Below are 20,926 nucleotides of genomic sequence, written 5' to 3' on the forward strand. Positions count from 1 at the left end.
TGCTATAACGGTCATTCCAACATTACAACAGCATTTCCAATATTATAGGAATATAAACAACTTACAGATAATGCTTCTTAAGCTCCCACAATGGACAAGTGCGGCTGTGGTCTCACTGAGATGCGATGCGTGCCACCATCTTGGCTTATCTGTGTAATGGCTGACGCCCGCGTGGTACAGTGGAAATCTAACATCGTCACTTCCTGGTCACGTGACCAACATTAGCATAAAAAAACAGGAACTTCCTGTGAACGCACGCTCCACATCTGCCATGAGGCAAGACAGTGGGACACACGTCGGGAGGCTTTGAAACAGGACTATGTTTTCCTCTTATGCCTGTCATCTTAGCGGGTATCTATCCGTGGATAGCTCTGCAAGGCAAACGCTAGCGGTGCACGAGGATGCCGTGCTATGCGGCCTCTCTGTAGGCTTGTAAATGACATGCGCACGTGTGGTCAGCTGATGTGGAGTGAAGACGCCTTGCGAGTGAGTATCCATTAATATGTTTGTTCTATTAGTCAGCTCCTAAAATATTCACGGCTACACCGAAACATTCAGTACTTTTATTATTAGCCAAGTAATGTTTGGTGGGCTGCAAGGTGGCCAAGTTTTAGTGCAATGAATTGTTGAATCCATCAGTGCAGAGTTGTGGGTTCCCCCCCCCCCGCCAACTCCGAGTACTCCGGTTTCTCCCACACACCGCTCATGAATGAAATTGGGCCAAACATCCCAATGTGGGACCTTCCTGAAAACGAGTCTAGAGGCTTGGCGAGGATTTCCCGTGGCAGAAATGGGATTATGTTCATATACACGTACTTGGTTGTTTACTTAAAAAATGTCCATTTTCATTATTGCCATGTATACCGATGGTGAGATTAAGCATTTGAAGTGAGGGTAAAGTGCACTTACGCTGTCATGTCACCATTGAGCCCAAGGACTTAAGTGTTCCCGTGCATTGGCAAATAGCTCCCCCCATTTGCCAGGCGCAAGTCACAGGGGTACATTTGTTTAAGATTACGGACTAGAGCGCACATGGGATGGCGTGTCACTCAAGTTGTGTGGCAGCGAGCAAGCCGCGCACACACGCAAAGACAAACATCCCTTCCCCCCATAGCAGTTAACATCGCCATCTCCGCATGCAAGCAAAATACTATTCAACGATACATTTAATTACCCATAACGCCGAATTACGCCAGCCTAAACCACGTAAAAAATAATATATACCTCCGTTTGGCCTTACCTGGTAAAATAAATAGGTTCAATTTCAGTAGGTATATTTTGAAGCGATTCGTTTTACCTTTCCCTCTGCTACTTTGCACTCCTATCATATTTTTGTACTGTTTGTTGTTATTACGTTCTGACCGCGTGCCCCGACTGGACATCCTGTGAAAGAGCTCTTCATAGGATAGCTCATCGGATTCCTCCTCCAGGATAAGCAAATTCTATCCGAGTCCTGACCGCACCGATCTATAACAAACGCAGCTGCACATGGCGAGCATTTAAATCGAGAGCAGAAAACCAAAGGCCGGGGATTTTCCAAAGAGATTTTTTTTACGATTGTGGCAAACAGCTCGGCCGCACAGCGCTTGAGGACACCGCGCTACAAGACTGGCAACCTAGGTTCGATACACGGCCAAGGGTAACATCGGCGGTTAGACGACGCCTGGCCCCTGACCAGACCCATCCAGTGGAGCACTGAAAAAAAACTCGACGTTTTACCACTTCCAAGCGCTCCCAACCTTCAAACCGTCACAAATACGCACTGACTAGCGTGGGGGAAGTATGGCCAAACACAATTCCATGACTGCCATGTAGAGGTGGGTGGGGTGTCTTCATCCAGCAGCGGATTGACCAAGGGAGTGGACATTTAATTATACTTTAAAGAGCAAAGGGGGGAGCTGCATTCGTGACGAGAAACTGCCATCATAGCCAAGAGCTCCTTAATATTGACACGGGCCTTTCAATGTTTAGGCAGGTGTTCACTGTAAAGAGCCTAGTCTTCAATGTCTCCCTTTATATTTCCTCTTCTCTACCCCTTGTCAGCTTCCTCGCTCACACAGAGTCTCTCTTTTCCAAGTTTTATGCACACACACAAAGACCAAGATCTCGTCCCCTCAATCACTCTGTAGTCTCGACCAGGGGTCAGAAACCTGTGGCTCTTCAAAGGCCGTTTCGTGATATTATTCATTAAGGACCCACCATCTGGTATTCACCACGTGCATTGCAGCTCTTGAAATATTGAGGTTTTTTTTAACCAAATAAAAAGATGGCTCGTAATTTTGGTTGCCGGACCCCCTGGTCCAGACAGACTTGTTGGGGCAAGTGCTGTTAGCGAGTAACTATGAAGGCCGTCACGGCACACGAGGGGGTGGATGTTGAGCACCACACCCAGCCGCCTTTTATCTCCCCAGTGACGATGTTTACACACACACATCAAGTACTCATTTGAGGCCGAGTCGACAGAGCGGAGGCCCAGGACCGGTTCATGATAATCGGCACCGGTGTCGGCCGTGAACAGGAATCCAAATCCAATCGCCGAGTCCGTAGCGCAGCGCGCTAACCACTGCACCACCGCTCCCCCACACCACGCACAGGGGCCAGCCAAGAGGTTTTATGAAAACACAAACACACATGGTTCAGGTGTGGTCTCGCAGCCAAGGCTTTGAGGGCTGTGCTGTTAGATAACGGTGCGTGGTGAAACAGAAGAGCAAATAGGTTGCTGTCTCTTCTACTGTCGATGTTTTAAAACTGCTTCGCTGGGCTATCATTTGTGGCTTCTGAAAAAGAGCTATGTAGCTCAGTAGGTCAAGTAAAAATGTGTTTACTTTTACGTTTTGTTATGACCCGAGAAGTCTGGCCACATTTTTGAAAACGATGAAGAACCATCAAAAAGACGTGCCGTTTAAAACAAACCATCGCGTGACGTTAGGATTCAAATGCGTAGTTGCAGCCGCCGGTGATTAAACCGGGTTCTGAAGCGCAGCGGAGTTGATGGTCTAGGCCCAGTCACCAACGAATGCACAATAAAAAAAAACTTTAATTTGGTTTTCACTTAAATTTGGCTAAATCCCAATGAGATCTTCTTGATTCTTTCGGTAAAGTCACGTAGAAGGGAAATAATAAAATAATAAAAATAAAACAATAAAATAATTCTCACGACGTTTCTGTTCTTCGCCTGAGGACGGCTGCTTGCGTTGTGACCGAAACGTCGTGAGAATGATTTTATTATGTTTTATTTTTATTATATTATTATTTCCCTTCTACGTGACTTTACTGAAAGAACCAAGAAGATGAATCCCTGCAGTCACGAAAGCTTTAAATCGAAATTTTCCCAATGAGAATTACTACGTTTAGTTTTATTGACGTGATGACACATTCGCTTAAGTGCAAACAAAAGTTTGGACCCGTGTGGATTGAAGAGGTCATTGGAACATGTCACAAGTAATATTGCGACATCGTCATCTGGGGCTGTTCTGACACAGGGTGATGCACTACTTGCTGCCAATTTCAGCATAGAAATCTTATTATTCTGAGAACGCAATGCAGATAGAAAAAACAATTTGGGGAGGAAAAAATACGTCAATATGCGACATTTGCACCATTGGTACCTCATTTGCCAGTAAAAAATATGATAATTGGTTTTTTATCCTTTTATCTGGCAACAAAACTGACACCTTTTTTACGAGGAGTCATGTTTGCATAGACCACAATACCTGCAGTCATAATGCAAACAAAAAACATAACTCTGATAATGTATGCACTGTCATCAGAGTTATGTTTTACTGGTAGGAACGAAGTGGACCAGACCACCAATAGATTAATGTGTCCGTCCGTCCGACTGTCCGTCCGTCCGTGTATCAACATCGCCCCCTACTGCAAACACTTGGCATGACCCTGTCCGACAAGATGGTCGCCCGCTCCCCCTGGGATCTGTCAATTAAACAAGATGGCCGTCGCTTCCGGCGCCTCACGGCGAAACTTTAAACTTCGCTTCAAAATTACTTAACTGAAACGCAGCACGTTTTTAAAAAAAATTACTTTACTGAAACGCAGCACGTTTTTTTAACACAGAGACAAGAAACATTTATTAACACAGAGACGAGATACATTTAATCGCCTTATTTGTGCACGAAAAGCACGGCGCGAGGCCTACTGCAGAGGCTTCGCGAGGCCTAGTGCAGAAGGCTTCGCTAAGTCTACTGCAGAGAAGGCTTCGCTAAGTCTACTGCAGAGAAGGCTTCGCGAGGCCTAGTGCGGTAGGCTTCGCGAGGCCTAGTGCGGCAGGCTTCGCGAGGCCTAGTGCGGCAGGCTTCGCGAGGCCTAGTGCGGGAGGCTTATTAACACAGAGACGAGACATTTAATCGCCTTATTTGTGCACGAAAAGCACGGCTTCGCGAGGCCTACTGCAGAGGCTTCGTGAGGCCTAGTGCAGAAGGCTTCGCTAAGTCTACTGCAGAGAAGGTTTCGCGAGGCCTAGTGCGGCAGGCTTCGCGAGGCCTAGTGCAGAAGGTGGTGGTGGGGGGTGGTGGGGTGGTGGTGGTGGGGTTGGGTGGTGGGTGGTGGTGAGGGCTGGTGGGAGGGGTGGTGGTGGGGGGTGGTGGGAGGGGTGGTGGTGGGGGGTCTTTAAATCTCACAGCGTTTCTTGTCAAAACAAACACTTTAATTAACGTTACACTAGAATACAGTTAATTTTTTTCTTTAACTCCTCTATACCCGGTCGATATCCCTGTACCGATATTAGTATTATTCCTACCAGCCCACCCCGCAGGGTCCTGTTTTGTTTGCATTATGACTGCAGGTATTGTGGTCTATGCAAACATGACTCCTCGTAAAAAAGGTGTCAGTTTTGTTGCCAGATAAAAGGGTAAAAAAACTATTATCATGCGACATTTGCTTAATGGTTTGCCCTTGTGTCGAATAAGGAATTGCATACAATTAGATTTTAAAGCAAGCATCAGCTTTCCCAGCCAAGTTGCGCCCACAACAAAACCTGCGTGGACAGACAGGGAACGGCCTCCCCAACTTTCGCACAAAGACCCCCCTCCCCCACCCCCCCATGTATCCTTAACAGACTCGTAGGGGCAAGTGCTGTTAGCGAGTAACTATGAAGGCCGGCACGGCACACGAGGTGGGAGGGTGGCCAACTCCACGGCTGGCCGCCTTTGTCTCCCAAGTGGTGATGTTTTACACACCGCACCAGGTACTCATTTGAGGCAGAGTTGACCTCCGGGAGGCCCTGGAGCCGTTCAGTCGGGCGTCGTAGCTTAGTGCGCACACGCACACTCACGGACCCGACCGCCGCACTTCCCCCGGCACGATCCAGGCAACCGAAGCGACCACCGGTACCCAGCAGAGATAACGAGGAGCGGGCATCGTTAGCGATGAAGACAGGGGCCTTGTGCTCCTAGCTCTAACAAACCGGCTCTTTGTGGGGGGCGGAGATGCTACTGCCTCCTCCGCTGCCGCCGCCGGTGGTGGTTGTGGTTGCGCCGGGGTTGGCCCGTTTGCCAGCAGTGCTACACAATGCGCTGCTTGTACGTGCAGACGCTCCCCGTTGGATGTAGTTACTGTGCCGCTCACTCCGACCATCGGCAACGAGGAGGGAGGAGAGGCAACTGCCCCATCGTAGGGCCAACGCGGCCAGTAGCTGTTCAGGTCAATGCGTCAAATGTAAAAAACACACGCTCCGTCGTGGAACGGATTGTTTTTGGCCACGAGACGTTGTTTTACATGATTGGAAAGATATTTTTTTGTTGTTAGATACAGATTTTGATTATTTGCCCCATTATCCGATCGCGGTAGTATTTTTTCCTCTCCCCCTCTGCAATCACACATGTGCAGCGGTGGGTGCCAGCAGCTGTGGCGTGGGCGAGCGTACGTGCCCGGGCCGGAAAGGGCGATGCAGGCGGAGGTGGAGGGGGTCTGCGCCAAATTCAGTGCGACCATTTTCACTTCAGTTCCCGTCTTGTAACACGGTAAGCGCTGCACACAACTCCGCTTTGCAGGCTAACCGGCAGATTTGGCGTTCACTTACACGGGATCTTACACCCGTAACTCTTGTTGCTTGGTATTTGGCCTTTTTATTAAAAAAAACAATAATACTGAAAACATTGTACTGTATTTCCAATTGTGTTGGAGATGCAACTTAAAATTGTACGGATTAAAATGGCCCTTCAGAGGCCTTCCCTATGCCTTTTTGTCGCAAGGACTGATGAACCATACCCTCACTCACCACGCCGGTGAAAATGGGAGTTGGTGAAACGGGTGCCAAGGACTGTTTCAGATGTTACTCCCCACTGGTGTTAGCAATGGCCAAGAATCCAACTAGAGGCGGGCCCGGCTCGTAGCACAGAGCTAACCACTAATACAGTGCAATTAAAACGCACTGCTGGATGAAGGTCATGGTCATGCCTAGCCACTGATATCTTATCGCAGGATAGCGATGCGATATCAATTAAAACACTGCACACCAAATTGTTTGCGATCACACTCGATGAAAGCAAGGACACGGGGTACAGGGCAAGTCACCAGAAAAGACAACTGGAGGCTCAAAATCAATCATTGAGAGGCAAGGTAAAACAACAACAAAAACTATAAACTATTTCTATTTTATCAGGTAAGGTCAAATGAGCTACATAGCTCTTTTCAGAAGCAGCCAAATACCATAAAACCGGCGAGATGCACCCCCCCGGGCGTGCGAGACACCCTTCCCGGGGGTGCGAGTTATGCCAGATTTTTTTAGAAGGTAAATCGTCGAAAGATAAATTAAGCACGGGCACGCAAGTACAACTACTTTGTTTCAACAAGCATATTTTTTTACATACATTTGTTTTTTTACGATTGAGAACCAAAGTGGTGCAAGGCTGCAGTAAAGGTTAACCAGTGCCCTAAATGCGTAATATTGATTCTTAATGTGGAGGGAAAAACCGAAGGACCCGGAGAAAGATCCACACGACCACGGGGAAAACATGCAAACTTCAAATACACAGGCGTCAGGGTCGGAATCCTCCATACCAGCCAGAGGTAAGTTAACATCTCGCCCCCGTCACACCTACAACGGTACAGCTGCAAAGTGGATGTGAAAAAGGGGCAAACGCGGCAATAATATTTCCGACTCCAGCATAAAAAGGAACCTTCACTCATCGGTGGGCCGAGGCTAGCGATGCCCAGAGCCAGAAATCCAGGATGCTACCCCTACATCTGCTGTCATGCATGGCTAAAGGCAACGGCCAGAGATTCAATCTACCACTACGCTCTTGACGGGAGCAAGGCATGGTACAAAATGACGCGCGGTGGAGCCAGGCGGGACCTTATTCTTAACATGCTTCACGGATTTGGGAGGGGAGATTTTTCAGAATGCCAATTCTCATATCTTGGGCGTTCATAATTACGGCCGCACACAATGTCAAAAATCCATACACCCTTAAGACACTGCGTGTAAGATCCTAGGGCCTTAAAGAGCGACTGCAACACAAGGACTTTCATTTCGTGAAAAGACGACATACAATACGATGTATTTATTAATTTACAACTCCGATAAATCCCCTGCTGGAGAACACAGTCTCCCTCGGGCCACGTTTAGTCGTGGGGAAATTGTTCGACGCTCCCCACCATCACCACACACGTGGCGAGTGCACGTCGGTGAACAGTTGGGTTTCCCCCAGGACCGGTTCAGATGTTGCTAGCCACCGACGATAGACATGGCCAGGAATCGAGCGGAGGTCACCGCGACGGGTCCCCTCGTGTCGCGTGCCCACAGCCCCTGCTCGAATGCTCCGAAGCCACCAACGAAAACCGTGATGTGAGAACGCCACACCGTGGAGACAAAACTATCATCCCAAAGTTTTACATAAATTAGTTACAACCGAGTGAACACAATTCTTCTTCTTAAATGCCTGTTCGTCCATAGCGCTGAAAACAATTGTGCAATAGGAATTTCACAATAAGACCCGAGCACAAATCCAACAGCTGTGCTCCGTGGCACGCTGACAATTGCCGTCACCCGCAGCCAAGCTCGCTCGCACAACAAAAATTAACTCATCTCAGTCCTGCGCCGCTGCTCGTTACCCGTGGCTATCGGCAAACATTTTGATGCGCCACGTCAAAAACGCTGCTGTGCCACCCCGGCAACAGCGGCAACACGTACGGGGCGGATTCAATCTGCAGCTCGGGGTAAACAAGTCCGACCGATGCGGAGCCACTAATGAAGGGGCCGGTCACACGTTTTTGTTTGGTTTCACTGGGAGATGTTTCCTACGGTTGCCGCTTGCACATCGCGGGCGTGATGAATCCCGATCGGGCACCCAAATCGCACGCATTTCGCGTGACGAACGGCCACACGGTGTGGCAGCTGCACAAATAAGAGTCATTAGCCATGACAGATCCACTGCTCGATGAAGGCCCGCCCAAGCCAGTGTCATCCCTCAAAAGGCACACGAGCTGATTTCATCGCTACGAGCTTCTCTGGTGGACGCTCTCTTGGGGACATTCCCTCCATGGACTGCCACTCCAACGTTAGTCTCGACCACCGAACAATCACCGTCCCCTCCTAGAAACACGGCCTGCACACAAAACCCACTTACTTTTCTTCAGTCAATGACGTCTCCAACCTGTGTACGTTCTCAAATTCGTGTGATCCTAGCATGCATCACACCACCTTCCTTGATGCAATTTTACGTTTTAGTTCCATTTTCTTTACGAATGTCCACGATTCTGGTAAAGGTGATATATCCATGTCAGGGTCACACATGGGAGGGAAGAGGAGGGGGGATGGTGATATCCAGAGCAACTGCAAGCCCGCCCCTCTACAATCTAAACATCGATTCAACTAATGCACGGCTTCACATTGTTTTAAGATGCCATACAGTGTTGCGGCGTCACTTTCTAAAATCCTTACGGGTCACACACGACCTCACCATCCTCGGCCCGGTGGTGCGACTGCACTCAAAAGAAGGCGCAGCAGACGGACGATTACACTGGTCACACTTTTTCTGGCATAAGGTATTCCAACGGTTTCAAGGTAATGTTGAGGTGCTGATTCCAAATCTGGCATCAGTTTTTGTCTATCACATCAGGTTTTTGAGATATCAAATATTGCATTTTCAATAATAACTGCAGGAGAAAATATTAAATAAATGTGGATATCTACATAAAATTATATTATAAAACACACTATCCTAAAAATACAGCACCATATTTTAACACTGAAGCAGTCACTGACTCGCAACAACTTGCAATCATAAGTGACAGAGTAAATTTCTGGTAAAATCAATGAAAATGGGGTATGCCGATAGCATAAAAATGAGATGTGATAGAGCAAATCTGAGATCAGATTTGGAATCAGCACCCTGAAATTAGTCTAAAACAGCTGCAAAAGTCCAGGCCAGAAAAAAAGTTTTTTTTGTTGTTGACCAGTGTTATGCGACCAACGGCCGCAAGCAGCGAAACTTTCAAAAACACAAATGGACGCTTTAAAGCGCCGGTGGAGGTGGCCCCGTGCCAGCAGGCGAACGAACGCGAGTCGAGTCTCGCCAGCTCGCGTAACCAGCCCGAAGGGGGTGAGGGGGGGGCTCGTGGTGCACGACTCCTTTCCCCACACTTTTGACGTTCCCACCCAGGCCTGGCTCCACCGGTAACGAGTCCGCCCGTCCCGCCGGCACAGACCTCAAAATACAGACTCACACCGCTGTCGATGTCATTTAGCCGCGGGCGACGGCAGAGGTCGCATCAATCGCGGGGGAATATAAATTTGCTTTTGGATCGTTTTCGCACCGCTATCAAACTTTGAGAAGACATCTATTTCAAGCGAGGAACAATGATGCGGGTGTGAACAAGCTCGGATCTTATAGATGGGTCGGGACATGTTTTTTCGCCCATCGTAGTTTTCCCAAATGCTGTCCCCCCCCCACACCGCCCCTAGCCAAAGGTTAAGTTGACTCGCTCGGATATCACACTATCGCAAAAAAGTGAGAAAAAATATATACATACGTAACCGCGTGTTTTTGCAAACGCGCACCAGTCCTCCAAGCTACGTCGTTCACAACCATACACGAGGAGCGCTTTCGCAATCTGAACCCTTGGAGATGTCTCGGGACACTCCGTTTGTAAATCGAGAGGAACCGAGAATCACTGTTGACTACTGTGGCACAAGTTTGTAACAGGTGGTCATCAAGGGTTGTTTCAGACTTACACCGATACCACCGCATACGTACGACAAACACGCACGAATCGCACATCTTAGGTTACTCATGCTTTGCTGCACGGTGTTGACAAATCAGTGTCCCCCCCCAATACTTTCAGGGAGGATTGTTGGGTCGTCCCTTAACGTTACTGGCAGGCCTGAGCAACTGGTCAAAATTCCAGTTCTCCGACGGTGGCCAGTCTTAGTCGTACATTGACTGCCGTTTACGTGCAAGACAATGCTCGCGTATTAAGGAGTGGGGAAAATTTAAATACATCGATATTCTGCACCGCGAATGCTGCAGCAAGGCAACAAGCGAGGGTGCGGTCACAAACCGGTTCTGGTGGTGTCTTCCATCCAGAAGATGCCACAGGACTCAAATATACCCAGTGCTGGTTTCATAATTAGCCTTGAGCAATCTGCCAGCACAAACACCTGACTTTAAGCCACGTCTTCCAACTTGCCTGCCAGGCCATCCAAATCCTCTGCCAACTCCCCAGACAGATTCATTAATCAACTTACAGCCGCCAAGATCAATCCACCGCTGGATGAAGGAATTCTCAAATCGGCACCGTCCCCTCGAGGTCTTGCGACGCCACAGTCTCGCCCCCTTGCACCCGAGCTAACGCCACACTGCTCCATCTGCATAGAGGTCATCCTCTCGGGCGTGTTCCCTCTTATTAGCTGACATTCCATCACTGCTCTTTATTTTATTTCTAGCCACGTGACTTTACCGAAAGAACCAAAGAGTATGGATTCCTGCAGTCACGAAAGCCTCAAATTCCATCACTGGTCTCGTCCATTGGCCAGACTAATGCCCACCCACTCGCCTTGCCGGTGATGCGTCCCCTTCTGCTGCACAGAGAAAAGCTGGCATCGGGGGTCTCACCTGGCTCGAAGAACAAAACTACAACTGGCCTTTTGGCATGATTGAGGTGAGCTGTGATGCAAGGTGCTCTGAGATGTTGGGACATTTAACACTACAACTGGCCTTTTGGCATGATTGAGGTGAGATGTAATGCAAGGTGCTCCGAAATGCTGGGACATTTAAGCACGCAATAAATCCAAATCCTTAACCCAACAAATACATGCTATATATACACACACACATCGTGATGCACAAACACTGTGCTATTACAGCTGCAGCAGAGGCAGCAGAGGGCAGCAGCAAAAAAATACCAACTCCATTGACAACAACATTTCTTATGCAACATGCTTCCTATATCTGTCCGATGGCGATACATTCAGAAAGCGTCACACGGCCGACTGTGATAAACATCTGACTACCACTACTACATTCGTGGCGAGATTACTGGAAGGGTCCTCAACGTTTGGCTGGCTTCTCAAATTTCCAAAAGAACGCTAAACCGGTTTTCTGCCAAAAACACCATTCACAGCTGATCCATTGCGCTGTAATATATAGTTTGCAGTTAATATTTGAGGCGTAGTTATGGGCTCAGTTTAGGATGTTAAAAATCTGGGTTAAGGTCACGAGTGTGTTGGTTCTCATGCTGGTTACCGAGTTTGGCGGGTGGGGGAGGGGAAAGAGTATTCAAACAACCGAGGTGCAAATACAGAACCACGTATTGTTATTCAAGTACCACAACATTTCACAATAAAATCACACACTCCGTCAGATTGTATGACCAAATCTGTACAAAGTAATCAACAAAATCGTTACGGGCACAGTACAATAACACGGCTATATTAATGTAATTCATCCAGAAAATCCCCCAAGACGTATTTCCAAGGACAATGTATTTGTGTATGCCTATTGTGCCATCGAATCACGAGAGAAATCAGCCATCCGCATCTCTCGAAGCAGTAGATAAGAGAATGGCCTGCACAAGTGGCTATGAAAGTGCTTTACTACCACTGATAATCATTCCGTCAAGTTACAACTGGTCCAGGCAATCATGGGCTGAAAGCAATTTCTCCCACAAGCTTGGCCACGTGAGACTAAACATATTCGTCCCATGACACTCAAACCGATATATTTTGCAATTCTCAGCGGAGCTTGGAATTCAGCCAAATTAAGTTGCAGACCAAAAACGAAATGCGCCGTTGGGTTGTTTCTGGTGCCAGTCCATCGGCGACCAGGAACGTCAAATCACTGCCCTCGAGCATCGCGGCTTTAGCAGATCACAGGCCCGGCGTTCAGACCTTGTGAGCCACCGAAACCACCCGAGTCTCAAGACTCATTTACAACGGGCCTCGTGTTTTTTTTTGTGTAACAATTCATCGGAGTCGGCGCGTTAGCAGCAACGGTAACACCCGCCGATGACCAACATCATGATGGACAGAGTTAAGTTTGTGTCCTGCACATGTACTGCAGAGTACAAAACGCAGTGCAGTGAAAATGCTGGAATTATTTGGCATCGTACGTAGTTTGGCTACTTACGAAACAAGTTAGATGTTAGCTCCCTCTTGACTGGTGCGCAGGAGGTCGTGGGTTCGATCCCTACCCCGACGCCTGCTGTATGTTTGTAGTTTGCGTGTTTTCTCCCCGTTGTCACGTGGATTGTTCTCCGGTTTTTCACCCCTTCACATTTACAAGATAATTTGGCTGATCTAAATGTTCACACAATGACGAAAAGCCACTTGGCTGAGCTGACATTTGCGGCCACGTCTCTTCTGAAAATGTGATATTTTAGCTCAGTGGACCTTTGCCTGGTAAAAAAATCAAGTTAGTCGTGGTAATCTTGATTTGAAGCTTTTGTGACTGCAGGAATCCATACTCTTTGGTTCTTTCGGCAGTCACGGAGGTAGAAATAAAATAAGTCAAAAATTTGTCGTAATAAGCGTGCCAATTCGGGAGGTGCGTAAATGGACATTGCAAAACGGCGGGGCGCGTCTCCTCCAATCGTCCAAGTTTGCCCCCAAGTGCTCGGCCAACATCAGAACGAATCGATCGTTAATAATCGACATCGTAATTGGCCCAATTGTCGCTCCCCGCCCTCAGAAATCACCGACGGCTACAGAAAACAAACCAGCGGAGCCGGGCAACTCACAAACCACCAACCTCGACCGTTCTTCGCATTTCATCCCCACGGGATGTTTCCAGCGTGCGAGATGAAGAAGTCACGGATGACGCATCCGATTAATAAACATGTGCATGGCAACGCTGCGTTGGCAGCGGTGGTGCACAGGCACAAACAACAACCACACACACATTCGTCAACCACCATGGGGGGCCTTGAAAAAGCCACACGCATAAAAATAGACGCGATGGCCGTTTGACCTTTTTTTTCGTCTTCAAAGCTTAACAAGTGGGCCCACCAACGCGACGAATCGATGAATGGTAGGGCAAAGCAGGGAACGATGGGCAGAGATGTGCTCACCTTGAGTGGGCACGTCCCTGTAGGCCACCCCACATGCAGGCGATGTCAGCTGCAGCAGTAGCAGCAGCAGCTGCAGCAGCAGGAGTGGTGATGGAAGCAGATTGGCACCCATCGTGTGCAGGTGTGGAAGCAGTTTGCTCGTTCCTCCCCCAACAACAACTTCGCTCACCCCTTTGTGTTTGTTGTGTGGGGTGTGGTGTCCTTTCGCCACACACACACACTCTTCTCTCTCTTAGCTCACACACAATCTCTCTTGCCGTGTATAGTATTGTGTTCACACACACACGGTATGGTGAAACGCACCCACAAATCGTGCACACCACCCAGTGAATGTTGTTCACCACATCAGTGTTAATGTCACACACGTGCGCCGATACGCCAAGGCTTTGGAATAAGTGATAGCAAATAGCACGCCCCCCACACACACGAACCGATGTAATCTCGAGGTTTAAGAGTTCAACAAAACCAATGTGTCCCGATACCACACGTAACCGTTACAGGCATGCGTAACAATATAAAAACAATACCCCCAAACAAGCTATCACACACACAGAGTTGTTACCCTGGCGAATACGCCTTCACCTACACCCTACAGACACGCAACAAACACCCTGTCGCACGCACACGGTGAACAAAAACACACACGCGTGTGAATATCCCACCCCCAAACACACCACAACAACCTAAAACAACCCACCACCACCAACACAACGCCACGAAAACTTTACCACCACAACAACGCCGCCACGAAAACTTCACCACCACTACAACAACGCCGCCACGAAAACTTCACCACCACGCCACGAAAACTTCACCACCACAACGCCACCAAAACTTCACCACCACCACAACGCCACCAAAACTTCACCACCACAACGCCACCAAAACTTCACCACCACCACAACGCCACGAAAACTTCGCCACACCACACACACGCAGCTCGCTATCTATCTCCGCTCTCCCTCCTCTTCAAAGCCGCTAGCCTCCTTCTCTGCACCGCCCTCGCGAGATGGCGGGGTCAAGTCTGCGACACAGCGAGCCGTGCGAGTCGCGATGGACCCCGCTGCTTGCTTGCGGTTGCTGATAATGATCACTCCACTGCTGCTGCTGATGATGAGGCGGGAGAGAGGGAGGAGCAACAGGAGGGAGGGAGGAGCAACAGGAGGAGGGAGGAAAACAGGAGGAGGGAGGAGCAACAGGAGGGTGGGAGGAGCAACAGGAGGGAGAAGCAAGAGGAGGAGGGAGGAGCAACAGGAGTAGGGAGGGAGGAGCAACAGGAGGGAGGGAGGAGCAACAGGAGGAGGGAGGAGCAACAGGAGGAGGGAGGAAAACAGGAGGAGGGAGGAGCAACAGGAGGGTGGGAGGAGCAACAGGAGGGAGAAGCAAGAGGAGGAGGGAGGAGCAACAGGAGTAGGGAGGGAGGAGCAACAGGAGGGAGGGAGGAGCAACAGGAGGAGGGAGGAGCAACAGGAGGAGGGAGGAAAACAGGAGGAGGGAGGAGCAACAGGAGGGTGGGAGGAGCAACAGGAGGGAGAAGCAAGAGGAGGAGGGAGGAGCAACAGGAGTAGGGAGGGAGGAGCAACAGGAGGGAGGGAGGAGCAACAGGAGTAGGGAGGGAGGAGCAACAGGAGGGAGGGAGGAGCAACAGGAGGGAGGAGCAACAGGAGTAGGGAGGGAGGAGCAACAGGAGGGAGGGAGGAGCAACAGGAGGAGGGAGGAGCAACAGGAGTAGGGAGGAGCAACAGGAGGAGGGTGGGAGGAGCAACATGAGGAGTGGGAGGAGGAGTAGGAGGAGCATGAAGAGTGGGCGGGCACAGCCGAGCTGCTGCTGCTGCTGTCGTGCTCACGCCGCCATGCGACCCTTGTCCGTCCTGACTTCGACACCCGCCGCCTTTTGTTTACCCCGGGATGGTTGGGGGGGGTGCCTCGTGTCAGCTGCTCGCAGCACACAACACAACACACTCCATCCTCACGCTTTATGGCGTGAGAGGGGATTTACCCGTAACTGCCCCTAACGGAGACTCCACACTCATTGTAAAGTCTCGCGTGAAGATCTCATTTTTTTTCTTTTTTTTTTACAAAAAAACTGTTGTTACAGTACATGCCACATTCTCTTTGGTTCTTTCGGTAAAGTCACGTAGGTATAAAGTAAATCACGACGTTTCGGGCGCACACACAAGCGTCCATCATCACCTGATGATGCCCCCGAAACGTCGTGAATTCTTTTATTTTCTACCTACATGACTTTACTGAAAGAACCAACGAGTATGGATTACTGCAGTCACGAAAGCTTCAAATCTAGATTACATTCCACATTCCCGTGACGTGAATCATTGACACCGCAAAGACGACCACCATTTTACTTCCCCCCCCCAATATTCAAATATGTTCAAAATGTCCCCCCCCCCCATATATTGCTATAAAAAAAATTGCTATGCTATGTAAATAAAAACAACAATTTACTAATTCTAGATTTGAAGCTTTCGTGACTGCAAGGATTAATATTCTTAGGTTTTTTCGGTAAGGTACTAAACCTTGGCCACAATATCTGGACTTGTCTTCATATAAATCAATGCCATTACAAACAATGAAACAAGAAATGGGTAAAAAAAAGTTAAAACAGAGCAATGTAATACAATACACTATTAGACATTATTTTAAAAAATAAACAAAAAGTCCATCCCATGTGTTAGTGAATTTTTAATACTGTATTTTAGGCAGGAAATTAGTTTCCAAATTTAATTTTTTTTTTCTGGGTTGGAACCCCCAGACCCCCTGGAAGATTTGGCCCCCCCCCAATGTTGACTCCATGGCTACGGCCTTGCACAGAATTAAAACTAATTTCTATCCACCCTGGAGGAACGATGGGCACAGTCATCAGCCAACATTCCAGTTACCACTTGCCAGGCGTAATGTTGTGAATTATGCCAATATAATCGTCATTCCAATACATCAACGTTCTTAGTTATGCTATTGTCATTCAAATACTGTATGAGAATCCCCATAGAAGATGGCGGATAATAGAATTGCGGATAGGATATGACTGTGGCAACCACGATCATTCTCATCAGCCATGATCAATCCACTGCTGTATGACGTTGCCTTCCAGTCTCAGCCGTGCGATGTAACCCAATCCGTCCGGCTCCTGCACACGAGCTGATTTCATTGCTCCATCTCTACGGCTCTACGTCCTCTCGGGCTTGTCCCCCCCTCTCCTCTCCTTTGGCTGTCACTCCGCAGTTAGTCTCGACCACGGGCTATAATATGTCCCTTCGTAGAGACGTACTCCTGCCCAGAAGAGACTTGTGCAAAAGCCAGGCCAAGTTAATCTGTTGGCCATCCCACTTCCTCCTAAGGGCGACACAATCTCGCCTTTCACCATTACATCCAATACCCTCCCCTTCTCCTCCCCCCTCACACACCCCCCAACTCCACCAGGCCTCTTCGCTGTTTATTTTAAAGAGTGCCATTAAAATTGCTCAATCCCATTATTTGGAGCCTCGTTCTCCTCCTTTACAAATGTCTGAGCCGCGATGCTTGCAAAAGTTTGGGGGCGGCAGGTTGGGAAAGTGTAAATTGTACACCGCACATTTAGTATGGTATAACCCATCATCATCATCATCACCTCCTCCTCATCAACCATAAGAACTGCTTATTATAACGACCACAAGCCACCGCTGCAGTTCGCTGTTGCAAAAGAGCCGTGCTATAGGCTGGTACGCAATGCAGTTCAGTGGGGGTGGGGTGTCAATCGATCCTCATGGCGGTACCCCGGGGTAACCGAGTAATACAAAATGGGCCGAGGCAATTAAATATTTTATTTCTGGGACACTATTTTTTTTCCCAGGGGTGTTACTTAACTCCGCGACTGGGGTAACCAATCGATCCGAAATCAGTGCTACTCCACGATGTCGAAACGCCAAACCATAGCATGAAAAATCCGTTAACGAAAAATTCAACGTTGAATAGTGCATCGTGTACAGCTCGTCGAGATGAGTCGATTGCCGCATCGCCGACTATCAACAGACTAAAATGACTGCATCACGGAAATTATGCGAGAGCAAATTATGCAAGAGCATAGCCATAAGGTTCAATTGGCGGTGTTCTAATGCAGTGGATGTGGAAACTCGACACATTCGTCAACAACATTGGCACTGGCCCTTTGACCGAAACGTCGCCGATTTTTTTGATACGTCACGGCCGCAGCGTTTGTGACGGGTGTGTTGAGTCCGTGTTGTTACGACGCAGAAGCAGTAGCATCATCGCCAAATCATATGCCTAAAACGGGGATCGGAAACCAAAACAAACAAAATGAGCCACTTATTTCGAATTCTGTACGTTGAAAAAAAAAACGCAATATGAACAAGAGCCGCAATGCACTGTGGTGGTGAATTCGAGACGGTGACTCTTGAAGCAGTCACTTGAAGAGTCGCGTGCGGCTCCGCAGTACGCAGGATGCTGACCCCCCTGGCCTAAAACGTGAGGTTACACTGGTCAACACACTTATTCTGGCATAAGGTATTCCAACGGTTTTAAGGTAATTTTGGGGGTGCTGATTCCAAATCTGGCATCAGTTTTTGTCTATCACATCAGGTTTTTGAGATATCAAATATTGCATTTTCAATAATAACTGCAGGAGAAAAATATTAAATAAATGTGGATATCTACATAAAATTATATTATAAAACACACTATCCTAAAAATACAGCACCATATTTTAACACTAAAGCAGTCACTGACTCGCAACAACTTGCAATCATAAGTGACAGAGTTAATTTCGGGTAAAATCAATCCCCTGTGGGCTGGTGGAACCAGGTGGGGTTCCTACCAGTTTAAAGTTGACTTGTAGCATCGTTAGTTACGACGAGAGGGCTTCGGCAGAGAGTTCGTGTAGTGTCAATGTTCCTCCTACTCCTCCGTTGCAGGAGCACAGACCACCGTGGGTTTCTAGACGGCCTGTTACCATTTGACCTCGGTCGTACCAGCTCAGCCACTCTCAACGCAAACCCGCGGGTGACCGGCGTGGCCCCGGCACGTACGTACATACGTATAGTCTTGGTTCTTTCGGTAAAGTCACGTAGAAGGGAAATAATAAAATAATACAAATATATAAAACAATTAAATTCTTACGACGTTTCGACTGCAACACAAGCAATCATCATCAGGTGTGAAATCCACAGCAAGACGTGTGTTGAACTTCTTTCGCAACGCTTGGCGCTAATTATAGTATTTAGTTTGGTTCCAGAGGTCCGGTCGTGCGTCGATTTGTTCTTAACGCGGTGTACGGTTTGTACACTGAACACGGGGAATGGCTTTAATCGTTGTATAATCTCCTGTAGACGTAGCTCCCTCCCATCATCATCATCACGGTGGCTAGGAGATGTTAACTACCTCGCCTGGTATACAGGTCGTGGTTTCCATCCCAATCCTGACGCCTGCTGCTGTATAGTTGGAGTCTGCGTCTCTCTCCCATCATCGATGCGGTGTGAGTGGTGGGTGTGAGTGGTAATCGATGTGGTGTGAGTGGTGAGTGTAGGCCCACGTGGGGGCCTACATAGAGGCCTACGTCGGGGCCTACGTCGAGGCCTACGTGGAGGCCTATATAGAGGCCTACGTCGGGGCCCACGTGGAGGCCTACATAGAGGCCTACGTCGGGGCCCACGTCGAGGCCCACGTGGGGGCCTACATAGAGGCCTACGTCGGGGCCTACGTCGAGGCCCACGTGGAGGCCTACATAGAGGCCTACGTGGAGGCCTACATAGAGGCCTACGTCGGGGCCCACGTCGAGGCCCACGTGGGGGCCTACATAGAAGCCTACGTCGGGGCCTACGTCGAGGCCTACTTCGAGGCCTACGTCGGGGCCTACGTCGAGGCCTACTTCGAGGCCTACGTCGGGGCCCACGTGGGGGCCTACGTCGAGGCCTACGTGGAGGGTGCTCGTCAATGGAAGCAGAACAATGAAGCTGATGGGCCAAACATCTCGCCTCTCCACGTCCACATCACGCAACTATTCGGCCTCGGCGCCTCCAGGCCGCACGGCCGCTGCTGCTCTGCTGTAGTACACACAGCTGCGGCTGCTTCGTGTATGACTCCTGCAACTGCAGTTGGGTCGGCTGCAGCTGCTACAGCAGCTACAACAACAACAGCAGCTGCAACAACAACAGCAGCAACAACAGCAGCTGCAACAGCAGCTGCAACAACAACAGCAGCTGCTGCAACAACAGCAGCAGCTGCAACAACAACAGCAGCTGCAACAACAACAGCAGCTGCAACAACAACAGCAGCTGCAACAACAACAGCAGCTGCAACAACAACAGCAGCTGCAACAACAACAGCAGCTGCAACAACAACAGCAGCTGCAACAACAACAGCAGCTGCAACAACAACAGCAGCAAGATGGCGGCGGCGTGTGCGGCCGCGTGTGCGTTGTGCTGCATGGGTGTGGGCTGTGCGTGAGAGTGGGTGAGGGTGAGCTGCGTGTGAGTGAGCTGTGTGTGTGTTTAAATTTAGTGTTTTAAAGATGTCAATTCACCTGCTGTGTATCTTACTACTGTCCCTCCCGGCCATATCTAGTGCCACACTCAACTCTACAAACGGCTACCCGCGTTACTTCGCGTCAATAATTAATTTCTAAATTTGCCACTACACCTGCTAATGAAACAACTTATAGACACTTCTACACTCCATCATTGTATCCTTTTAAACCCTATCTTTGTCCCATTACTTCACCAGCACTCCTTCCAAACTTCATTCTGCTCTTAAAAATAACACCATCTGCGAGCTGCTGCTATTCGTCCAAGGTTCGTCGCTCTTCATCCTTTCACAGAAAATACCTGTGCAAACTATTAATTCTATTTTTCTTATTTCTGGGTGGTATTGAGCTTCATCCTGGCCCAAATGTAAAGAACTCATATAATTCTGTAGATTTTTCTGGCAGAAAAGGTGTTGGTGTTCTACATGTCAACATCAGAGGGCTTTTGATTAAATTAAGTCAACTAAAACTAGAAGTAGCAAATCTTGACCCGGACATATTTTGCCTAACAGAAACATTTCTCACTCCTGCCGTCAATGACGATTGACAACTACAACCTTTTTCGGCTTGACCGAGGATCTAAAGGAGGTGGAATTGCCATCTATGTTCGAAATACTATTGCATGTTCACCAGCTCACTCCTTGTTTAAAAAATGTTGCTTTGAAGGTCTGGCTCTCAGAATAACTTTCCCTAATAATCAACACATGTTGGTAGTGTGCTGCTATAGACCGCCTAGTGGTAAATATGTTGAAGCTGCATCTGCACTGAGAGAGCTTCTTGGGGGCCTCCCTAAAGGTGAAATAGTTTGAGTAGGTGATCTAAATTGGAATTGGCTAAACCCGCCGGCCGTGGCCACAAATTTTGCAGATGAAT

The 20,926-nt window shown here is 48.7% G+C and overlaps 1 protein-coding gene and 1 long non-coding RNA gene across 2 annotated transcripts in view; one reads left to right on the forward strand and one right to left on the reverse strand.

The window, feature by feature from the left end:
• LOC144720072 (plexin domain-containing protein 2-like) overlaps positions 1–14,643 on the reverse strand; it is a 41,168-nt gene extending 26,525 nt beyond the window's left edge. Inside the window, exon 1 of the mRNA XM_078596551.1 lies at positions 13,522–14,643. Coding sequence (XP_078452677.1) covers positions 13,522–13,633 — 112 coding nt within the window. The 5' untranslated portion in view covers positions 13,634–14,643. The remainder of the gene's footprint in view (positions 1–13,521) is intronic.
• On the forward strand, positions 260–14,606 carry LOC144720084 (uncharacterized). The gene is made up of 3 exons (XR_013585706.1): positions 260–486; positions 5,842–11,115; positions 13,143–14,606. It is a non-coding gene; the product is annotated as an uncharacterized LOC144720084 (long non-coding RNA).
• Positions 14,644–20,926: the final 6,283 nt, after the last annotated feature.

The sequence above is a fragment of the Lampetra planeri genome, chromosome 1 (assembly GCF_965212315.1).
Source record: "Lampetra planeri chromosome 1, kcLamPlan1.2.h2, whole genome shotgun sequence".
NCBI lineage: Eukaryota > Metazoa > Chordata > Hyperoartia > Petromyzontiformes > Petromyzontidae > Lampetra > Lampetra planeri.